The following is a 24331-nucleotide window of genomic DNA, read 5'->3' on the forward strand; positions in this document are numbered from 1 at the left end:
ATTTAAAAAACAGGAAACTAGCAGTTGTGATTCAGCCTTGCAAAGGCTGGGAAATTAAACATACCATCCCTCCAGAGCTCAGACACAAATTTATCAGATGACTGGTGCAGCAAGGTTGCAATATTATCGTTTAAGGGATCCATGTTCTTCATGAGCCACTCATCCGCTTTGTAATCTACCTGCAATGCAAACAATGTTAAAACTTATATGGTTAGGAATTAATCAAGTCATCCACCATGCCTGTTAACTTAGAGAACAAAATTGCTTTTACCCTAAAATGACTTTATTCAACTGACTTGTCTAAACTAGCTGCCACATTTCCAGACATACTGAGCTATAAAGTGAGACTAATTTTGCACCCATTGCACCTGCTGCTTCTACCTGTTCCACCTTGGACTGACTGTACTATTCACATTTGAAACTTTTCAACCTGTCCTGACACTAACCTTTGTGCAAGGACAGTTCTTTTGATCTTATTCCAATCTACTAGAAGGCAGCAATGGTTAAGATCTTAACCTCGCAGAGAGTTCAATTCTGACCTCTGGTTATTGAGTAGGCTTTTGGCTTTGACATTTTCCTCATGTGTTCACTCCTTTGATAGTCCTCTTACTGGGTTGTTCCACTTCATCTCAGGAGGTCCCTAGAGTGCCTGCCCCTCCATGGTACCTCACACTCTCCCTAAGCATTTAACTTTTTTTTAAATCAATGAGTAATTATCCCAAATAGCCTACATTGCACATTACAGCTACACTTCATCACCAAAATGCCAACCCTGTTGCTCTTTTTTTGAAATATGCACCCTTTTAATGCATGGTCCTTTTATTCCTCAATTTGTAAATTTCTATTTTCAGCTTTGCAAATGCCTGTGCATTTTGCAAACCAGGGTGGTCAGCAGAAGCGGGCCATTTTGAGCGCTCCTTGGTATGTGCTTGGAGTTGACTTCAGCCTTAATAGGTATCCCCCCCCTGAGAAATACCTTAGAAAATGCTGTCTATTCTTTCTCCAAGTAATACTGAGGGTTCTGGCTTTTTCTCAAGTGGAAAGTGATTCAGACTAATCCACTTGTAGCACTGCAAACTGAGATGTTCATCATAGACAAAGAAAGTGGACGTGTCATCTGCTGGGCAATACGGACCTTTTTTTTTTTTTTTTTTTTTTAAGACCTGGCCTGAAACTTTGGCCCTCACTTGGGTTCCTGTATGCTGGCAAAGGTTGCAGTTTAATGCTCAAAACTAAGTGGCATATACCTGTATGAGTCTCCTCGAAATGGACCAGATATATAGATCTACAATTTTAGGACAGCATACATAGTTGCTGACCTCAAGACTCAGTTAAAATTCTTAAGAATGAAGAAAAATCCAAGAGAACATCTTTGCTTAAGTTTAGTGGTTTTGGAACATACCAGGAATGAAAAACTAAAGTAGACGTGAAACCAGACAGCAACTGAAAGTGCAAAAAAAGTAGTACCAGAAGAAAAAGAAAATTGGTAAGCTTGTAAATAGTGGCAAGTACACAGAACTTCTAGAACAGCCAAGTGTTGATAAAGACCTGATGCAGGAATGGTTAAGGCGATGAATCTAAACCCAAAGATTAAAGGCTGCTAATAGCAGCCCAAGGTGGTTTTCTACATACATTTTGGTTTACAAAAATCTATAGAAAAAGTGGGAGGAAAAAAAATGCAATTTTTGTAAAACTGGAAACAGTTGCATGTTAAACTGTTGGATGTGATACACACGAGGGAGGGGACTGCATACCAAAAGGCACACTGTGGCAAGCCTGTTGCACTGGGGATTGTGCAAACACTACAATATAGAAATGAGAAGCACTGGAAATATGAACCACAATGAAGTTCATATGGCATAGGATAATCAAACAGCAACAGTTCATAAAAAGTAAAAAAAAGCCACATACAGCAGTCGAAGAGTAGTGTTGATCACAAACTTCTACAACCCAGTGATTAGTTTCTTATGCAATAACAAAGTCAAAGCACCAGGATTTACAAGCAGAAACAAGAGCACGTGGAAGACTGACACAGATGGTTCCAATAGTATTAGGAGCAAAAGGACAACAGATGTATGTAACTCCATATAAACTGCAGGAGGCAGCGATTCTGGGTACTTTGATTTCCCACTACAGTTGGAGGTATCCCTGAAGAATACATCCCCTGGAAATTATTTTGCAGTCTATCCTTTCACACATGGAAGTAATTTAAGAATAAAGTTAAACTTTCTCCTTCAAAGTTTGAATTTGACAAGTGGGTGCCATACTGGTAGACTAGGTTCTGCGAAACAAAAATTTCTGAAATTTTCTATAGCCTATCTTCAGCAGTGGTGCTAAATGAGGATGCAACCTCAGAGGGACAGCATACATCCAAGCTAAAAAAAAATCTAAGATTAGTTAAGGGGAATTAACATTAAAGCATTCCACTGTATAGAAGCATTTCCCATAGCCGTGATTACTTTAATCTGTCAATTCCATCAATTCCTCAGCCTTCATAGGATGCTCTAGCTCTGCACTATTCACCAGTCTTGTTTTTTTAATTACATTTGCTGACCAGGAAAGTCCACTGGGTCAGAAACCCATTTTCAGTGGAGGCCCAGGGAGAAAAGCTCCACAATATTCAAATATTCCACAGAAAAAAATACAAAGTTAATACAGAAAAAATATATACATTAACATAAGACAAGGGTGTTGGACTATGAATTTGAAGTAGATAGATATACTGTAAAGATACAAAGTAAACACTTTTTCATTCAGAGAATGCAAAGTAAAATACAAAGCAAAATACTTTTCCATTCAGAAAAATATAGCCATAAATATAAATTTAGACAGTTATAAGTAGAAATATTAGTAATGCAGAAGTGGAAAAAGTTACTATCCCAGAAGTTTAAAAAATAGGATCAGAGTAGTTAGATGTGTAGGATTAAGGTGGCTTACACGGCATTTCACAGGTGCAGGTGGGATTATTTAGATAGTGTGTTTTGAGTGGTGCTTTAAAGGCTTTTATGGAGTCTAGTTGAGTAATGTAGGATGGGAGTCCCTTTTCCTTACTAAGTCTCAGTCTACAATCTCCTTCACTGCCCTAGCTACACTGCCCATTGATATCTGGATACAACAGTCACTGTTCTTTTCACGTTAGTGCAGCCATGTTCCATTCTTTTTTTCAAATGCCACCGTGATTAATTTCACTACTCTATTTTGAAGTTAGTGACAAGCCTTGTAATTTAACTGTTATACACCTTTTGACTGGTCCTACAGACATCAATGCATTAGTCACGACATTGCATCACTTATTTCCAAGCTGTGGTAACTTAACTTGGCCCACTTACTGTTACCTTTGTGGCTCACCATTTGCTATTTTACTGTGTTTCAGCCTAAGCTGAAACAGAAAGTGTTCTTTAAACAGACTCCCCTATCCAGTTAAGTCCCACTAAAACACTGCCAAACTGAATATAGACATCTTGTGCATGTTGGTAGAAACAACCAGTTATTTGTGCAACAGCTACAAAGATGTTGACATTACAGTGTTTAGGTTGCAGCAGGCTATGGTGCTGCCCATATTTGGAAGGAATGAAAGAAGAGTCTTAAATTGTTCCTTACCAAGAACTGAAGGTACATAACAGTGCAAGGATCAGATACATATAAGCTTCAGTCGTGGCTAGGACATGAGTTGAGTACCAAAAGCAAGAAAGTGGCAATTATGTAGTCAGTACTTATACAAACATTACATTAATATTAAGACTTAAAAGACATACGTTGCATTAGTTATAACTGTTGTAAATAAGAGCCATTTCTCACATGTGGCTCTTCACTTTCCTACCTACTGCATGGTACAGATCAAAATGTAATTATGATCAGTTTGTCATTAAACATACTGCAAAAACAGCAAAATGAAGCAAAAAGATTTACTGGCCTTAAGCCCACTTAAATGTATTACACTTCCGAGAGAGGGGGAGAGACAAGAAGAGAGGTCTACTAACAGAAAGTTAGAAAACAGGACTCTATCGTCGCTTTACAAACAGTAGTAGTAGACAACTAAAACAGCAAGCCAACTTTTTATTTTTAATTAATTTTTTTTTTTTTGAGGGCATGCACCAGGGAGGTCATAGTCTCCCTTTACTCATCACTCATCAGACCAATGATTGAGTACAATGCCCCATTCGGAATGTATCTGACCCGACACTTGCAGCAGCTGGAGAGGCCACAAAAGTTCCTCACCAAAAGGATAAAGGGTCTCAAAAATCTATCCTATGCTGCCCGACTGAAAGAACTCCAGCTCTATTCAGTCGCAGCAGCTTGCTCAGAGGTGACCTTTGCCTAACATACAAGGCCATGTCAAACCCAGATTTGATGAATATGCTTCACCTCAAAAAATTTAGATCCATCAGAGCCACAAGGTCGGGAGACTTAAACCTCAACAGCTGGAGGGATAGATTCATCACCCAAAGACTCCCTATGCTGTGGAACAAAACATGTGAGGCAGAGCACCTTGTTCAAGAGAAATCTTGACCAATGGATGGACAGAGGCACAGCAAAATAATGGGTATAGTTCCCCACTAAAAGGGGTGGCGTAAGCCACAAAACGATGGGCTAGGCTTGTAAATGCCCTCGGGCAGATAGCCTAGTATGAACCTATGAACCTATGAACAAGTGGGTGTTTCTCCCTTTTTCCTGCTATAAGTAAAAACTCAAAATGCCAACTGGAAGATAAATTAGGGCCACAGACTGGTATCCTCCTCAAGATGACACATAAGGTAGTAAAACACAAGCATGGAGAGTTTCTGCCTCATAGGCTGCAGAGAGAAAATTCTAACATGGCTAAATAACCTAGAGTATAAAATAAAGGGAAATGTAAATTTCTACTGAAATATTAAAAAGGGATGCAGCAAGACTACAGAAAGGGGTCACTCCTGCAAAGACAGACCACAAAAATGTTAAATCCTAGATTACATTTGCTGAACTATTGAAACTATTCACTCAGCTGCTTCCAAAACAAGATGAACATTTCTAATTAAGCAGTATTAGACATGTATGTTTCTTGGAGAAAAATGGGAAAAGGGGCTGTGGACAGATGGGTACAAAAGTGTTAATTGTTGACAGCTTATGCAAGCTCAGCAAAGGCACAGACATTTAATTTATGAAACTTGCTACAATCGTACAAGCCACAGATTCATACTTTCAAGGAGTCTCTACCAAATAAATGTTAAAGACATCTATGTCTGAACAAGTCAAGCTCTCCCCCTCCCTCACCTCCAACTAGTTACTAGGACAGATCTGTAAGGTGCATTTCTTTACCTTGCCAGCGTAATGCATAATGCAGAAGTCAGCCTTGTCCTTAAGCTGTTTGGGTTTCTGGAACTTGGGATGACTTCCTTGTTCCTGTACCACTTTCTCTACAAAGCTTTTATCTGTAGCTTTAGGGAACCAACATTCTTCATCCAAGAGAGCCAGGATCCCAGGAGGACCAGCCTAAAAAAAAAATACAACCAAATGGGTTAGTTATCCTTTGTTTTTCCAGTACATGATGACAAACATCTTCAAAGTGTAAAACTGCAAACCAGCTTTAAAAGGTACATTTCTATTCAACTAGGATGTCCTTCTCAAGTTAAGCAGGATGGGTTACCTGTCATCTCAATTTGCCTTAACACATTAGCCTACCTCCCTCAACTTGGATTGTATGTTGCTCCCTAATATGGAATACAATATTTGATGTTCATATACTGAATAAACCCTACTTTGATGTCAAATTCTACATTTTGGTGTTTTAGGCTGTGGGTGCCTACTAACACCTCCACGTTTTTATGTAACTGGACTAAACAGAGAGAACAAGTTCTACTTCAATTTTTCTATACTGAAATGCAAAACTTAAGTGTCTAAACATTTTTGCAAGGTACACCATCACCTTGTATTATACGTACCAACTGCACAGTTCAGAAAAGTGAAAAACTGCAGTGCACTGCTGGTCTGCACATGTACACGTGTATGTAGTTTTGACAAACAGCAGCTACAAATTCTGTAGAAAAACTCTTCATTCCTATTCTCAGAATTTAGGTATGCTAAATGTTGTTGGTCTTTCGGCTTTTCCCGGTTAGGGGTCACCACAGCAGAACTCCGGTCTGCTAATGATTGGCAGTTGGTTTTTATGGTGTCGAGTTGCCAGCCCAATGCCCAACCTTCAATGAAGGCACGCCCACTCAACGCAGGTCTTTTGAATGCCTACTCGACCGCGGGGAGGACAGACTCAGCACAGAAGGCACTCCCAACCTAAGCCGGGAATGGAACGGGAGAACCTCTTGCTGTGAGGCAACAACGCTACCGCTGCACCACTGCACATGTAAATATGAGCACATGCATACAGATACAAATACCCACAAAGACATACATTTCACAATACTGCAACAGTTACTATTCATCCTTATGGGTTTTAGAGTTAGCACAACTTGCGTTTTCTATGTTATGCAGTTTACTCTGCACTTAATACAGAAACAGTACTGCTTAAACTGCATAAGACTATATTAGGAATATTGTTTAATGTCAGACTCTAATCCTCACTTTGTCCTTGACAGCTTACACAAACTACCATGTTGCTAGCTTTCCTAGTATTGCATTCCATTAGTTTGCACATTGTTTAATTCCAATGGTCCCAACCTCTGTGGCACATAGTTATAAAGCCATGAATACAACTATACAGTTTCATTAGTGGCCAAGATGCAAGAAGATGAAGGCATGAGTGGCTGACAAATGCTGCATCACCTACCTTGGGGAGGAACTACTGGACGTCTCACCCAATGCAAGATTTGCAGGAGATGCAACTGCAATTGGAGATGTAAGCTTGAATTGCCATGCCGGTAATGGTAACCCTCATTAGCGTGCAGGTGGCAGTATTCAAATGCAGTAGGGAGCACAGTAAACCCTCAGTGACATGTGCTTAGAAGTGTCTGAAAGAAGCCTGATTGATAGCCTCTAACTGGCTCTCCCTTGAGAGACTATGGGTCAACTGTTCTCAAAAAGCTGACACTAACTGGCTCTCCCTTGAGAGACTATGGGTCAACTGTTCTCAAAAAGCTGACAGTAAACAAGCAGTGGGGGATATACCATTTTCTTACTAGTCTTGATAATTCAACCTTTTGACTATACTTATAAAACTGACCTTTCATGTAGCATTTACTCTGCTAATGTTTCACAGAGTGCAGTACTCACCACAAAATAAAATTTTGCTCTGCAAGAATCAATGTATCACTCGACTGAGAACTGAACCACAGATAAAAATTCCTTCTTTCCTCAGCCAGAGATGGTCTCTCCCTAGGACATCAGGACTTGCAGTGCAAGTATGAAAGCAGCTCCCTTTGTCGTCCTCGACATGAGACTTGTATACAAGGCAAGTATAGCTGCTTAGATGTTCTAGTAGACAATTTTCTAAAATTCAAATATTAAGACAGAAGCTCCTGCAGGACAGCACTGGCAAATTCAGCTCTTGCCCTGGAAATGCTTCCTAAAATTGTAGTGAAGATGTGTAGACAGAAATCCAGGATGGCGTTTCAAAAATAGCCTGTGCAACCATGAGATAGACTGTGGTGGCTGCACAGGTTCTAGTGGAGTGGGTCCCAATATGTCTTGGAATAGATTTACCAGGAAGGCAAAGAAAATGCAGTAAGCAAGACACTTAAAGGGTGCTTGCTGGTTCTCTCCCTCTCTCTCCTGCATAAAAAAGTGTCTGTGCATTTGATGGTTCTCTATCTCAGCTGGTGTGTTCCTTTTTCCACTATTTTATGGCTTAGGGAATTGCTTAGTTAAGGCATTGCTCAGAAACCACCTTACAAATGAAGCAGTAGGAGAATCTGCCCTGGTGAAAGGATAAAGGCCTTTGCACATTAAGGCTTAGACCTCAAATTCTCCTAGCACAGCAGCTACTAAAACTAGCACATTCCAATAAAGAAACTGGAAAGTAGTTACAACAGCTAGTTCAAAAACGGGCAAGAATCATTTTTGTAGCATGCAATTAAGACTCTGGTGCAGAAATGCCTTTTCTAGACAGTTTGCTATGGAAAACCACTTAAGTATAATGATTGATCCATGGAGAGACCTATGGAAATGGGAGAAGGATACAAGGACAGACGCATAAAGCTAATCCAGTTTTGTACAGATCTGAGACATTCCAGGACCACATCCACTTGCATTTTGCTACAGTCAGAGTTCCTTGACTGGCAACACAAGTATTTTCAATTTAGATATGCAGAATGTATATCTGGTTTACTAGCCTCCCTCACACTGAGGCATGTCTTCAGAGTAGATATGCCTTCCTGAAACCAGTGCAAATTCATTCAAGCTGTTAGCCTCAGTGAACAAGTTAAGATGGACTTCCTTGTTTTGAATGAGGTAGTATGCATGTTGAGGCAGCGCTTTCCATTTTTTTCCTAGTCACCGCTCAGAAGAGAACCATTTTTGCTTTGAACAGAAAGCAGCAATACAATTTTAAGTTCGCCATCTTATATTTTCACTCTAGAGATTCAAATGTGCTGCAACTGCATAAAGAAACAGACCCATTCATTTTAGAATGCTTTTTCCAAGCTTCTGCAGTTGCCATCCTGCCACAGAATTCTCAGTTGTGACAAAAGGCTATTTTTAGTAAGCCCTAAATCCTGGTCAGATTCAGAAAAATAATCAGTTTAGTACAGCTATGTGAATGTCTGCTAGAGATCTGTTCAGCCTGGAAACCCACTTTGTAAAGATGGACTGCAGATAGCTGCAAAAACAGGTACATCACTAAATGCAATTTCTAAGGCCTGCATGGCCAGTCCATACAAGTATGAACGGGCTCCGCCTGGCTGATATACTACTTGACTACGGCTGTTCTGTCCTTGCAGGAAGAAAATCCCTCACAGCTAAGATAACTGCTATTAATGTTTTGCTAGATCCCTGAACCTAAAGTCCCACCCCCCAAAAAATAGGTCTGATCAATCTGAGGCAGAGATCAGCATGGGCAGGTGCACTTTGAAAAGAATCTCCTTGTTTAGACTGTATTGTAGCACCCATCACAAGAGCACCTTAATGCAAGGAGAAGACTAGAATGTTGGTCTCCTTTGATCAAGTACATTGGTTCCATCTGAGATGGCAATGAAGTTTCCTCATGTGCAGGCTGGCCAGCAGCATCATTACTGTACATACCATGTAGCCCCATGATCATAACTCCTAGAACAGATTCCTTTCTGAAACAAAACGCTCTGAAGCAGTACTAGATGGGCCACTCTGTCCACTAGAAAGAAGGCTCTGTTGATGACTGTGCCCAGATAAGCTTCCTAGAAAGCCAGGTTCTTTCAGACTAAAGGTTGAACTTTGCTCTGTTGAAGGAAGTACAGCTGTTTACACTTACCATAAATGTAGATGTCAGTGTATTCACTGTTGCAGTCATTACATTTGGGTAATCCTGCTGGCAGGTTGCCCTCAGATGGCCTGAATTCCAAAGTCTTGGGTCCTGGACTGCAACAGTGAATACACTCAAACATCTACATTTATGTTGTGTACACAACTGTACTATGTTCTTCGTGTTTCATTGTTGGTCATTACATTTGGGTAGAGTTCCAAAGCTATGGATGGGAGGCTGGAACTAAACAGCGTTAGGAGCGGCTATGAGGCCCTGCAGAACTGCAGTGGCAAAGCCTGCCCTGGATTTAGAGTACAGTGGTAGATGATAGTGCTTTGTAAAGGTGTGCACTGAACTCAAGTAGCAGCCTCTAAAATGTCCTTGGTTGGTACTCCCCTGAGAAGGGCTGCTGAAGTGGCTGCAGCTCTGATGGAATGTGGCCTAATACCCTTGGGCAGTGGCTTGCCATGATGCAAGTAGCAGAAACGAATGCAGTGGCCTAGGTCTTTCCTTGTGATCCTGCAGCATATGCCACTAGTAACTGCTCTTTCTGAAACCTTTGGTTCTGTCCAAGTAGAATCTAAGCTGTGTATGTCCAAAGAATGCAGAATTCTCTCCCCCTTGTTCTGTGGATTTGGATAAAAAGTTGGCAGATGAATAGTTTGGTTAAGAGCCACAGTGGACACCACCTTAGGCATAAATGTTGGGTTTGTCCTCAGAGAGACCCTGTCTGGATAAGAAATGATAAAAGGTTCCACAGCCATGAGTGCCTGTAGCTCTGAAACTCATCTTGCAGAAGTTACTGCTAGGAGCAGAGCTGTTTTCCAAGATAAAAACTTTATATCAGCAGTAGCAGCTGGCTCAAAAGGAGGCAGGGTGAGTTTTTCCAAGACATAGTTAAGGTCCCATGCAGGCATTGGTGATCTCCTTGGAGGCCTTACATTTTTGGCTCCTCTGAGGTAATAAGGGATGAGAAAAGAATGGTGGCTCTATTGTAATGAGCCGAAGTGGCAGAGGCATGAATTTTAATAGATGAAAAGATGGGCCTTTGTCCAGCATCTCAGTCAAGTATTGTAAAATCGGAGTAATGTTTGGCACAGCTGTATCAGTCCCCTGTGCCTGGTTCCAAGCACAGAATCTCTTCCATTTTCCAGCGCAAGATTTTCTAGTACTAGACCTTCTGGCTTCCAAAATGACATCCATCACAGCTTTACTGAGAGGTGTGTTTTGTATGACCACATTATCTGCCATGCTGCCAAGGATAGGGTCCTGCGAAATTACATCCATCACAGGATTACTGCGAGGTGTGTTTTGTAGGACTACATTTATCTGCCATGCTGCCAGGTTTAGGGTCCTGAGTCGGCTGTGCAGCATCCGATTGTTTTGCTGGGACAGCAGATGAGGCATTTGAGGTAAGATCCAAGCTGGGCATTGAGACAAGTTCCTTGGTATTGGATACCAGTACTGGCGTGGTCAGTCTGTAGCAATTAGTATCTTTGGCTTCTCCTGTCTGACCTTTAGGAGTACCTTGGGAAGGAGAGGCAGTGGGGGGAAAAGCATATACAGATAGGTTTTTCCAGCTGAAAGACAGTGCATCCACTTTCCATGCTTGTCTGTGATTAATCCTTATGCAGAACCTTTTTAGTTGGTAGTTGTGAGGGGAGGCAAAGATCTATGTCTGGGCGTCCCCATTTCCTTGTCATCATGCTGAAGACTTGTGGATTCAGCTGCCACTCGTAGGGATCCATGAGGTTTCTGCTTAGTTCGTCTGCCAGAGTATTTTTCCTTCCTGGCAGGAATTGTGCCTGCAGATGTACTTGGTAGGTCAATGCAGGGTCCCACAAAGTCATGGCTAGTCTGCAAAGGGGGTACGAATGTATGTGCCCCCCTGCTTGTTTACGTACCACATGACCGTGGCGTTGTCTGTCCTTAGTTGTCCTGGATGAAGTAGGTCCTTGAAGGCTGCGAGGGCATCTTGAACAGCTAGCATCTTTTTGATTGATATGTAGATGCATTTGGTTTGAGTCCCATGTGCCCTGAATGCATTTTCCTGCCATGTGGGCCCCCCAGGCATAATCTGATGCATCAGTTGTTAGCGTCTGCCTGGCTGGGGGTAATGTGAATGGCTGTCCCTTGTTTTGGTGACAAGCCCTTGCCCACCATCGAAGCTCCTGTTGCAGGCAGGGCATTACAGTAATCAGTCTCCAGGCTGTGGCAATGTTGAGTCCAAACACTTTTTAGGTACCATTGCAGTTTCCTCATATGCAGTCTTGCATATGGAATTAGTAGGATGCAGGATGCCATGAAGCCCAAAGCCTGCAGAATTTTTCTTGCAGATAACTGGGCCTTTGTTGCCATCATTTTGAAATAGGTAGTCAGTTGGCTTTGTCTGGCGTGAGAAGCCATCTGGGCAGTTGTATTTAAGTTTGCACCCAGGAATATTATCTCTCGAGAGGGTACTAGTTTTGATTTCTTTTCGTTGACCATGTACCCTAAACATGTTAGCAGTTTTTTCACAAATGCCAGATGCTGTTGAATGTCCTTGTTCTCTGCTTGAATTAAGCAGTCGTCCAAGTAGATATATTTGTATTCCTATTTGTCTGTAAAATGCAATTACTGGTGCCATGCACTTTGTAAAGACCCTGGGCACAGTAGATAAGCCAAAGGGCAGTGCAGAGAATTCGTAATGCATTGAGCCAGCCTTGAATCTGAGGCATCTTCTGCATATTTGTCTGACTGGGACATGCAGGTCTGCCTCTTTTAGGTTTAAAGTCGCAAGCCAAGGGCTCTTGCCCAGCATGGGCAGAAGCTGCTGCAAAGTCAACATCTTGAATTTTATGTGTTCAGAATAGATAGGTCCAGTATTGGCCCTCCAGGCCTTGTCCTTTCTGGGTACCAAGAACAGTCTCGAGTAAAATCCTTGTCCCTGCTCTTGCTCTGGTACTTGTTGAATAACCCTCATGTTCATGAGGGATAAAACTTGTTTTTGTGCCTCTGCCCATTGATTTTTTGGCAGATTTGGCCAGCCGTGTGCCTTTGGCCGGGTATGGAAATGGAACTTGTAGCCTTGTGACACTATATTTAGAACCCAGTTGTCCTGGGTTATGATGTGCCAATTTTGAGAAGTGCTAATTTTCCCCCTAAAGGTGCTGCTAGGAAAGTGCTTGGTGCAGGCAGGAGGAAGTCATTGGGACTGCTTCCTGTATGGTTGTGATTTATCTTCTCCAACTTTGGAGGTAGAGGCACCCCATTGCTTTGACCTGTATGAACCTTGCTTCTGGGATCTGCCTCTAGGGAGTCTGGGTCTGCCCCTTTGAGGTCTGTCTGACACAGGAAAGGACCAATTCTTTTGTTGGCCAGTGTCTACTAAACATAGGTGGTTGTACTTGTAAAAAATCTTTGACAGTTTGCATAGATTTAGCTTTGTCCTCCATTTTCTTTAACACCTCTTCTGCCTTAACACCAAATAAAGTATCATGCTGTAAAGGCGCATCTAATAATTTAACCTCAACATGATCAGGCAAATTTTGTTCCTTTAACTAAGCATGCCTCCTAATTACAGAGCCCATAACTGCGGCCCTGCAGGAGGCCTCTAAAGAATCAAAACCACATTGCAAAGTATGCTTTCCAACTTGTTCAGCTGCATGCCAATAAATCCTGCATTTCCTTGTTTTCTGCACAGAGTTTATCATTTTCTGTTTATGCAATGTCATAACATGTTGCTATTTGAGCATATGAAACCGACAGTTTAAGGCCCTTACAGCTAAGGTAGCAGATGTGTATCCCTTTTTTCCCCATCTGTCCAGTGCCCTAGAATCCCTGTCAGAGGGGGTAGAGTTTTTTTGCAGCAGAAGCCTTTACTCCCTTGGGGCACTGTGATACAGTTTCTGGGTCTGCAGCAGGGTTTTTAAAAAGGAATTTGAGTCAGGAACCCTGTAGTATCAGTCAGGCTTAACAGGAGCTGGAGGCAAGGAGTCAGGGGTAAGACTAGACTCCGAAAACACATCTACAATGTCCAACACAGGTGGAATGGCTAGTGGCCTGTACTGAGGTAGTAAAAGGAAATCCCTGAGCCTCTTTTTAGATTCTGAAAAACCTTGGCTCTCCCAGTGGAAATGCTCCCTCATGGTATGTAAGGTTTCCCCAAAATAGTCCTCTTTAGTAGAAGCTGAAGGAATGGATTCTTCAGCATCAGAATCCTCATGGGGGGGGGAGAGAATATTCCTGATCAGAAAAGGAATCAGGAAGAAATGGAAACCTGATCTGAAGAGTCATAGTCAGTCTCTTGCCTAGGCCTCTTATCAGGAGGGGGATGGGAACCCCTGATCAAGGTAATTAAATCTTCGGCCATTTTGAGCACCAGTTTTTTGGGCATTCCATGTAGCTCTTGAGTTTGTTTATTTGCTTTAGATGGTGCTGTAGTCTTTGCCTTTGAAGCTGAAGTAGGTTTAATGTAAAGATGTTTAGGTCTGAATATACCCTCAGAAGCCGGTGCCTGCTCAGTGGCTCCAGACCCATCTGAAGGAATAGTATCAGAGGCTCCAATTCCTTGAGTTTCCAGCGGCATGGCAGACTCCATGTGGGAGTTGGCAGCGGGCTGCGACTCTAAAGTAGCGGGCGTCAGGGGCTGCAAAAGCACCTCACTGAGAACCGGCGACTGGCTTGGGAGAAGCTTTGTAGTCTGTTTTGGACCTCTGTTTTCTCTTTCTTTGTGTTTATGAACTCTGGTAGTCGGATGGCTATCGGACGATATTTTTGGATAATTGAATAGGCGGCCAAAATAGTTTAAAGCAAAGTCATACCGATGCTTAATAGTGCGTTGGGTAAATCTAGCACAAAACAGACAACCAGGAACGTTGTGCATAGGCAAGGAATACAGTAAGAGTGAAAATCCTTATGAGGTATTTGCTTACCACAGGAAATACAATTAACTTTTTCTGACATCGATCTGGAGCAAGAAAAAGTTTCCCCATCGGGGTACTTGGCTTTATTGAAGACTTTAGATCTGAAACTCGAACACGAAAATCTAAAGAGTCAGCCGACCGGCACTTGCGAACTGCTTCTGCTTCGGGCACCGCGCGGCAAGAAATACTAAAGAAAATGGCACCTGCCACATCTTTTATACCCCCTGACGACCTGATGTCAGGGAAGGGGCGACAGCAACTGACGCAGGACCCAAGACTTTGGAATTCAGGCCGACTGAGGGCAACCTGCCAGCAGGATTACCCAAATGTAATGACTGCGACAATGAAACACGAAGAACATCCAAAACAACAAATTCAGGATGAATCCCAAAAGGCCTGAATATCCCCGCAGATCTATTAGGATGAGGTAATAATCCACAAAGGAGTAAATTGGGATGACCACTGTCTTGCACTAAGCAATTACTGTAGCTAGACATTTCATAAAAAAAACTCTTGTGCAGCAAACTAATCAAAGGCCAAGGATGTGAACTGGAAATAAAGCCCACATTCCCGCTGCAAATCTGAATTTGCGACCTTGGGCTATGGGAATGTGAAATTACACATCTTTTCGGTCTAGATTACCAATAAGGACCTCAGGTAGAACGAACAGGCTTTGGAGAACACATTTTACACTCTGGTATTTTGAGAAACTTTAAGATACATCTGCGTCAGATCTACATGTAGAGCCTTCATCCTCAAGCCAGCTAAGACCTTGCTAAAGCCCTACACTGCAATATATATTTTTTATGACTACTGGGATGAAGCTAACACGATTCTTGGGAACTTAAAAATGCCTTTGCAGTTGGGAATCTTTTGAAACTATAATCTAACTTTTCAGTATGCTTCCTGCACACTGGTCTTGGATGACATTTTGCTAGCTTTCTACAAATGCAAAGCTCCTTGCAACTTCACCCAGGGGAGGACTTCAGGGGAAGGTCAGAGCGAGTCTGAGTAAAATACTGATACTGCTGTTGTGTGTGTACCAACCAATGGCAAACTAAACCAAAGAAACTCTGGACCCTCAGACTGGGAATCTATGACCACTTCCACTAGTGCCAGTAATTCACTTTTCAGTAAATCCAAATTAAATTGCTCTGTCCACTGAATGGACCATTTTTTTATTCAAAGTGAAAACCTTATCTACTGCTCCTTTACAGAACAGTCTGGATTAAGCAGCTCTGAAATGCTTGGTCACAGACTGCATTTTACTCCAGTGGGGAAAACAGCACGTCTGAGATAAGATCAGCTGTTGATACACATCCAGAACCCACGTGTCTGTGGTGATTGCTTTCCAGGCTACAGCAAACTAAACTTTCTCTGGGCAGACCCACAGAGCAGTCAAGATTGCAATTCTTGGGATGGAGTCACAGAAATTTAGCCAGAGCCACTAGTGGAAAAATACTACCCAGCGCTTACAGACACCAAGATGAATGCCTTCTTAAAAAGTGAATGGGAAACCACAGCAGAATAAGATATTCACCCCACTGTTGCATGTCCCCTTCCTCTTATGCAGGTCCTCCCACCAGGACCAGGAAATCATAGTCTAACATCTCCAAACAAAGGAAGTAAAGATCTTACCTAAATTCATCCTAAAACATGGCATCCAACAAGCACTGTGCAACCATCTGTCCTAGTCCTAGCACTTGAAGACAATTGCAGCATGCAATCTGAAAGATCATGGTTCAATTCATGGACATCTCTTCCATAATTTACCTAACCTGGACTTGGACCAACTACTGTACCCCAAAACCACTAAAGAGGATTGGAATCTGGACAGATTTCCAGAGCTATGACATTAAACAGGTAAAACATCAGTGATTGTTCTTCCAGATTTCCAGCGCCCAAGTGGATTGCACAGAATCACTTGTCCAAAGCCTTTAAAATGGTCACAGTACAGGTAACATGCAACAATCTGCTCTGGGAATGCTCAGTGAGATTAGTGTCATTCTGATGGGTGCTTACAGAAGGTATTTTCCTAGGAATATGTGAAGCTGAAGCCAAATGGTATTCTACAGTACAGGCTGCATATGGGCATAGATGCCAAAGTTGACATTTCTGGAAAAAAAGTTAAAGGGTACTAGAACTCAAATCTGAACACGTCATTGCGTCATGGAGTGGAAGCAGTTTTGTCCTACTAGTGCTTTTAGACACTGATCTGTGCACCCTCAGATCCCCCCACCTCACAGTAACTTGGAGAGGAATCCATTCCTCCCTACTTCTAAGACAAAATGGCCAAGCCTCAAACCAGCTAACAAGCTTGTGTAGGTAAAACATAAAATCTAGTGAAAAGGCAGTAGCTCCACCAGAACTGCATGCAGTGCTAGCTTGCAAGAGACTGGATGTAGGCTTAATACTGTTGTCTAGCCAGGATCTCTAAAGATAAACCCCTCTCAAGACTAATGCCTGCAATATCCTCATGGTAATGGATGAAGGGGACCCTACTTGACAAGTTACACAACTCAGGAAGGATTGGAAGACCAGATTATCAAATACCAACAGACCCTTAGCTGGAAGACTCATTGGATCAACTTCATATGGGTAGGCTTGGTTGAGTCCATCTCTGACCAAACACGAGAGATAGAAGGCACAGACATACTAGGACAGTCATGAGGTAGCTGCCAGGAAGTGCAACTCACTACTCTTACAGGCCAACAACTGATCTAGAGCACTTGCCCAGAAGCAAGGTTCAGTAGGTTTTAGATTATATTGGGATCTGATACTCAACAAGCATTCTCCCATCAATCTGTAAGAAACTGAAGTTCAAAGATTCTCCAAAGTCAACCCTTGTACTAGACACTCGCCAAAGCCATAATCAGAGTTGATGCGGGCAAACTTCTCTGTGGCTTCAGCTTTTGTCTGGGCCGAAGTGCTCGCACTTACAGCAATGTACCAAATGGTCCTTCACCAAAGGAGCCTCAAGCAGGTTCTCATTTCTAATATGACAAATGTACAGGTTGATGGCTTTATTACATATCAAAAAAAGATTGCCACTAGAACAATCTTAATTGGTGTTAAGATGAACACTACACTGACCAAGCAATCTCCTAGTCAATATAACCACAAAGCAGAAGTGCACACTTCCAATGCAGGTGACTGGAAAACTACAGCTATGTAGGCAAATTAACTGCAGATATTACAATATGGTGACTGCTGCAGTCAACATATGGATCTCTGCCACTGAATCTAGCTTCCCTTTCTGAACTGAAAACTCTAGTATGGCTAAGATGACATCCCTTATCTCAGGTACCTTCACATATCTGCCAAGGGATATTTCTGGTTCTTTGTCACTCAAGACAGGGCAGAGCCAGGAATGTCAGAATCTGCTAGGCCAAATCATGCTTATGTCAGGTTCTGCAGATGTGGCTCACAATGGGGGATACATCTTGTGGCAAGTGAATAAAAAAGTCTAGCATAAGTCTGTGAACCCAAGAAGGATGACCACTACGGTCTTTACAAGCCTAGCCATGAAACCCAAATGTGACCCATGTGGTGGCGATTGTCTATCCAGAGTCAGACTGGGGTGAATTTCCAATTACTCATCCACTGGTCCAAGCTGCACTTAAAGGGACTGGGAGGATTTCTGTTTCACATGGATGGGGAGCCTGTTTCACAGAATGGGAATTCCAAGAAAAATCTCTCCCCTCAACATGTCCCCATTTATGCTGCAAGCAAAACTTAGGGATTTTAATCTAGTAGTTCACATGTTTGCTTCGCAGGTATGAAAAGCAAATCAAAACAGGGTTCAAGGATGCCTCACCTTGTATGCCAAGCAAAGATGACCCTTCAGAGGTTTGTGTGACAATGAGTAGACAAGGCTTTGAGACAAATCCATGTAGGACACCGTTTGCACCCTATAGTCTTTTTATAAAGTATTCTGTAAGAACTTACCATAACCTTAGAATGTCCTTCTCTTCTATATGCCTTCTATATTCATGACATCTGGAAGTTTGCTCTGGTTAACTCTCGAATGTCGGACCATTATACAAAATGTAAATGCTACCGCTAGGGTGCACATGACGTCCTGCGGCTGTTCTGATGTTTGTTGTAAATGGACGTCTGGTATACAGTGGATGGCAGCACGCAGCCACCTCAGAACTGAATGCCACCTGAGTCGGCGACTCGGGAGTAGTTACTCCAGGAGTCTGGAATCAGGCAAGTGCGAGGGGGAAGGCTGGGTGGGAAAATATACAGCAGCATATAGAAAAGGACATCTAAGTTTATAGTAAGTTCTTACACAATAGCATGTCTTATTCATATGCTGCTGTATTCATGACATCAGGGAAGACTGCAAAAGCTCCTGTCCTACGTCAGGGGAGACTGATGAGAAGCGCTTTCCACAAACCCATGGAGGATGGCTCTGGCAAATCCTGCCCTGGCTCTAGAGACCCATGTCCAGCGTATACTGCCTAGTGAAAGTGTGAAAAGAAGACCATGTAGCTGCTTAGAGGATAGCAGCAGTGCCCAATCCTTTAAGGAATGCCCCAGACAAGGACACTGACCTGGCAGAGTGATCCCTAGCTGGGGCTGGGAGAGACTTACCATGACTAGTGTAAAAGAATGAAATAGTTTTAGATAACCAAGAGGATATGGTTTGTTTGGAAACAGGTTGACCCAGGGCTCTTTTGTGGTAAGAGATGAAGAACCTGCCTGACTTGCATAGGAATTTGGTTTTGATCAAGTAATACCGGAGCTGTGAACATCTAGAGAATGAAGTATCCTCTCTACCTTGTTCTGTGGAGTGGGGGAAAAGGTTGGCAGATTTATAGTTTGATTTAGACAGCTCATTGACCACTTTAGGTATGAAAGAGGGGTTAGTGCACAAGCATACCCTGTCCTTGTGGAAGACTGTGGGGGGTTCCTGCCATAAAGGCAGAGAGCTACAAGACTTCTGGATAATGTAATGGCCACCAGGCGTATAGTCTTCCAAGTGCAGTCTTGGAGGAAGCAGACTGGCTGGTTCGAAGGGTGGGAGCATCACTTTCTCCAGGGCAAAGTTAAGATCACAAGGGGGGAAATGGGCTTCCTTGGGGGTCTGAGATGAACTGCTCCTCTCAGAAAGTTTGACTTCTAATCTGGATGCTAGAGGAGGTTCTATGGGAAGACATACAGAGATGGCAGGCAAATGTATTTTAATGGAGGAATAAGATAATTCATAAGGTCACACAGATAAGACAGGACTAATGGAGGCTCTACTCCCAGTGGCTGCAGTTTTTTTTTTTTTTAATAAAGACACCACAATGAAAATCTCTTCCATTTTGACAGGTAGGATTTTCTAGTAGTCTGTTTTCTGACCTCCTGCAGAACCTGGATCATGTCCTCAGAGTATAGGTGTCTGAAGGGAATCCACTCTATCACCCACAGTGTAAGATTCATTGTGGACAGTTGGGGGGTGTAGGAGTGTTCGCTTTTCCTGTGTGAGTAGGTCCAGTTGCTGGAATAACTTGTGGCGATTGCCCTTGGCTAGGTGAAACAGAAGGAACCAGTGCTGCCTTGGCCAATAGGAAGTCACCAGCAATATTTAAGGCTGTTCCTTCTGAGATTTAAGGCTGTTCCTTCTGAATTTTCAGCAGAAGACTCTGTACAAGAGGGAAGGGGGGAATACATAGACGTACATCCCCTTCCAGGAAATGTAGAGAGCATTCACCTTCCAGGCCTCTGGGTGAAGTGCCCTGGAACAGAAGGTCGGGAGCTGTCTGTTAATGGGGAGGCAAAGAGATTCACATCTGGGATACCCCATCGATGGACCTGGTCCAGACACATGTCCAAGTTCAGCATCTATTCATGAGATAGGGTCATGGTCCTGCTCAATGAATCTGCCATCACATTTTCTGCAGAAGGGATATAAACTGCTTGGAGAAGGATCCATTACCCCAGAGCAATTTCCCAAGCCTGCAGTGCTAGTCGGCACAGGAAATTGGACTTTGTCCCCCCTGCTTGTTGATGACCAACAGCACAGTGGTAGTGTGTGTGTACTACCTCAATGGGCCTGGTCGAAAATGATACTTGAAAATTTCCAAAGCCAATATCAGGGCTCTCACTTTCTGGATGCTGATGTGCTCCTCCTGTTGAGTGGGGGTCCATGTGTTCCTCACTCTCCAGTTTCCTAGGGTTGTACCCCAGCCTGTGTCTGAGGCATCTGTGAAGAGATCCTGGTTAGGAGGGGAGGTAGGACTGTAGGGGGCAGGCCAGGATTTTTTTTTTTAATCTGGGAGATCAACGATTTGAGTTCCCTGGTCAGGCATGACAGCATGGAAATCATGAATTCCAGAGGCTGCAAGTGTAGTTTCCAGATTGAACTTGGATACCACTAGAACTTTCTAATACGGAGCCTTGCCAAGGGGACCATGGGGATAGATGAGGCCATAAACCCTACGATTCTGAGGAATGCCTTAGCTGAGATGTCCTTGAGAGGGAGAACTCCCTCGAAATAAGATGAGCATCACAATCTTGTCTGGTGGCAGACAAGCCATCATTTCCTTGTCAGAATTTGACATGCTAGGAACATCTGATCTTGGGAGGATTTTTTGAGGTGTGCGGTAAAATCCTAGACCGGATGGGAGGGAGATGGGTAAAGCACAGGGGTTGTAGGGCTGTGGAACTTGAGGGAGCCTGGATCTGTCTAAGTACGGGAAAAGCTGCATTTCCTTTGCTCTGGCAAAGGCCACGACTCGGGCCAAATATTTTGTAAATACCCTTGGTGCTGGAGAAAGACCAAAGAGTAAAGCACAGAACTGAAAGTGTGCTGAATCCACTGAGAACCAGAGGTTCCTCCTGAAAAGTGGGTGAATGAGGATATGTAAGTAGGCATCCTTTACATCCAAGAACACTAGGAAAGCCTGATGGATACAACGCCCTGTTTGGTATGTACCTCTCTAGACATCTGCAACAGCTGGAAAGGCCGCAGAAATACCTTGCTAAAAGAATCTCAGGCTTAAAGCAGATGCCCTACGCTGACCGCCTTAAAAACTCCAACTATATCCGGTCACATATCGTCCACTCAGAGGCGATCTCTGCTCAACATACAAGGCCATGTCAAACCCAGAGCTGTTGGACATACTGCACTTAAAGAAATCTCAATCCCTCAGAGCCACACGCTCCAGGGATCTAAACCTTGTCATCACAATAAACAAAACATGTTGGAGGGATAGGTTCCTGACCCAGAGACTCCCCAGACTCTGGAATAGACTGCCCATACATGTCAGAGTGCCTCTTTGGCCAGCTTCAAAAGGAACCTTGACGACTGGATGGGAGAAAGGAAATTCACCCCAAGGATCATGTCAGGCGCCCTGCTAGACAGGGGTCCATGGAAGTAAATGTGGGAAGAAATAGTCAGGGAATTGTTATGGCTAGGCTTATACAGGCCCTAGGGTCGATAGCCTAGTACCAACTTATAAACCTATCAGGGGTAGAAAAGTTGGGAGAGAAAGCATCCTGAAGGATGGGCCTCTGAGGAATAAGTGTTGAGGTGGGAAAGGTCCAGGATAGGCCTCCAGGGGCCTTCCTTTCTGGCGACCAAGACGACTCAAATAAAATCCTCTTCCTCTTGGCAAGGTGAGTACCTCCTGAATAGTTCCTTGAGCAAGAACACCTTGCAGGATTGGTGGGGAAGAGAGGTATTTGGTCTCAGGGTGGGTGAAGGATGCCTTTGGGGATGGGTCTGGCCTTCCAGGTCATGAAGTACCCCTGTTTCATGCCAGACGACCCAGGAGTCTTGGGTAACTTGCTTCCAAGCAGGGAGAGGTGCATGGACACAGGGGTGCCTGGGTGAGGAGCCTGGCAGTCACAGACTAAGTTTTCCCTGAAAGGGCTGTTTATAGGGAGGGGTGGCAGAGGCAGGGCTGAGTGGGAACCTGTTTCCCCATGTTCCTTTCCGGGTATTGTTTGAGGTCTGCTACCTGAAGCTCCCACAAATGAAGTTTTTGCTGGGGAATTCCTCTGAAAACAAGGTACTGGAGAGACAAAGATGTCTCAGTTCCTGCTGTTCCTTCCTTTCGGTTTGGAGGGCTTTGAAGAGATCAGCAGCTGCTGCGCCAAACAGGTGGTTCTTAAGAGGCACATCCAAGAGTTTGGATTTGATGTCATCAGAGAGAGGTTGCAGTCTCAGCCATGAGTACCTCTGGGTTACAGAAAATGAGGCAGGAGCTCTAGCAGATCATCACAGCTGAACTTAGAATGTTTTGTGACCCGAGTGCAAGAACTCAGAAGGGAAAAGATCTTGGCCTTAGCAGGCGAATCGGGTAGTTCTCCCAATTGTTTTAGTCATATCTGCCATGAGAGCCAGGGCATATTTAGCCATGTGCGTCTGATAGTTGATGGCTCTTACTGCCAGGGTGGCAAAAGTGTAAACCTTTCGTAGGCGTTCCATCATCTGGCTCTATCAGAGGGCAGAAGAGAGAAGTGGAGGGGAGCAATTTGGAAATTTTGTCTATGGTCACAGAAATAACTGCAGAATCTCCAGAAGGGGCCTTGTAGAGAAAGGTTGCTGTGCCCCAGGTACCTTATAAAATCTGTCTAAACGCTTGGGGTCTTGGAGCTGTGAATCGGGCTTTTTAGACGCAGCCATGAATGTATTCAGAAATGCAAGGTGGACAGGGAGCACTGCAGAAGGGCAGGAAACTCCAACTGAAGTAATTCATAATATCAGAGTCTCTGACTTGGCTGCTGTCCCATTTAAAGAAATATTGCTTCTTAGTGATGGTCTCACCAAAGGTGAGATCCTCACCTGGGGAATCTGTGCCACTGGACTCCTCTGCAGAGGCATATCCCATGTAATAAGCCATTTGAGAGGAGTAGGTGAGGGATTTATCCTAATCTTCTGATGAATCCTCTTCTGCTGAGGGGTAGTCAGGGACTGCTCCCTTGGGGATAGAGGCCATAGGGGCCTGAGTAGGGATTGGGCCCTGATGCAAGGCCAGGAAAGCATTGAGCAGGCCTTGGGTAAAGGCCTGCCAGTCCGGGAGCTGTTCAGTGGACAGAGAAGACAGAGCTTGGGAAATATGCTTAGTTTTCCGTTTTCTCTTCCTATGAATTTCTGGTGGGGAAGGTTGTGAAATACGGTGGCGGGTAGGAGGGCCCAATGCCGGCCTGCACTCCATGATGTCAGACATCAGTGTACTACTATTTGAGAAACCCCACACGGTCCCTTGAAAATAAGCCTAGATTCCCCCACGGCAACTGACTCAGACACTCAAATTTCCCTCCAGGACGTGACCTTGGGCAAAGGAATAGTTTTCCTCCAGGCCTTCTGCCAAAGGAAGCTATGAGGACTCCGGCTCGGACTCCTGTTCTTCACTGGCCTAGAGAGGAGTGGAGGGCGCAGCAGTTGGTTCAGGCCTGCTCTTTTTGGCACTCTTCACTGGGGGCTCTTCAGAGGGTTCCGACATTGGATCCATACAAGTGGCTAGACGTTTACATCTTTGGTTCTCAAGGTACAAATTCAAAGCTGCTAGACGGCTTCTAAGTTTTGGGATAAAGGCCTGAAATACTACACATGGTATGGTAATGTTCTCTGCCTAGGCAGATCTCATGGGAATCCCTGTGGAATTTGCCTTCCACACCTATACTTGCCCTTCCTACTGGACAAGAAACCCAAAGCAGTGGCAAGTAAAGATAAGAAAACCCCTATGGGGTACTTATCTGGAGTCACATGTAGACAAAGTACTTCTGATAAAGTGACTAACGGAGCTGGAGTCATACAGGCAGCAGAAAAGTTCCGTGGTGGAGTGCTAACATCCGCTTTATAACACACGTCCATTTACAACCATCAGAGAAGAGGCGCAGGACATTGCGCGCACCCTAGCAGTAACATTTAACTTTTGTATAACAACCACACATTTGAGAGATCACCAGAGCATAGGACATCAGTCGATGTTCCAGTTGCTCCATGTGCCTAGTCAGGCGCATACCAACAGGGACATTATACTCTATTGGTCCGATGAGAGCAGAGTACAGTGGTATTATGACCACTCTGGACTAAGATGCCATTGTCCTTGCTTATAAGTTGAGC

At 43.7% G+C, this 24331-nt stretch overlaps 1 protein-coding gene across 1 annotated transcript in view; it reads right to left on the minus strand.

The window, feature by feature from the left end:
- Positions 1–24331, minus strand: part of MYH9 (myosin heavy chain 9) — a 1134272-nt gene that overhangs the window by 651744 nt on the left and 458197 nt on the right. Inside the window, exons 16-17 of the mRNA XM_044075327.1 lie at positions 5296–5469; positions 65–179 (exon numbers count right to left, since the gene is read on the minus strand). Of these exons, the coding sequence (XP_043931262.1) occupies positions 65–179; positions 5296–5469 (289 nt within the window). The remainder of the gene's footprint in view (positions 1–64; positions 180–5295; positions 5470–24331) is intronic.

The sequence above is a fragment of the Protopterus annectens genome, chromosome 1.part1 (genome assembly GCF_019279795.1).
Source record: "Protopterus annectens isolate FY-2018-M chromosome 1.part1, PAN1.0, whole genome shotgun sequence".
Lineage (NCBI taxonomy): Eukaryota > Metazoa > Chordata > Ceratodontiformes > Protopteridae > Protopterus > Protopterus annectens.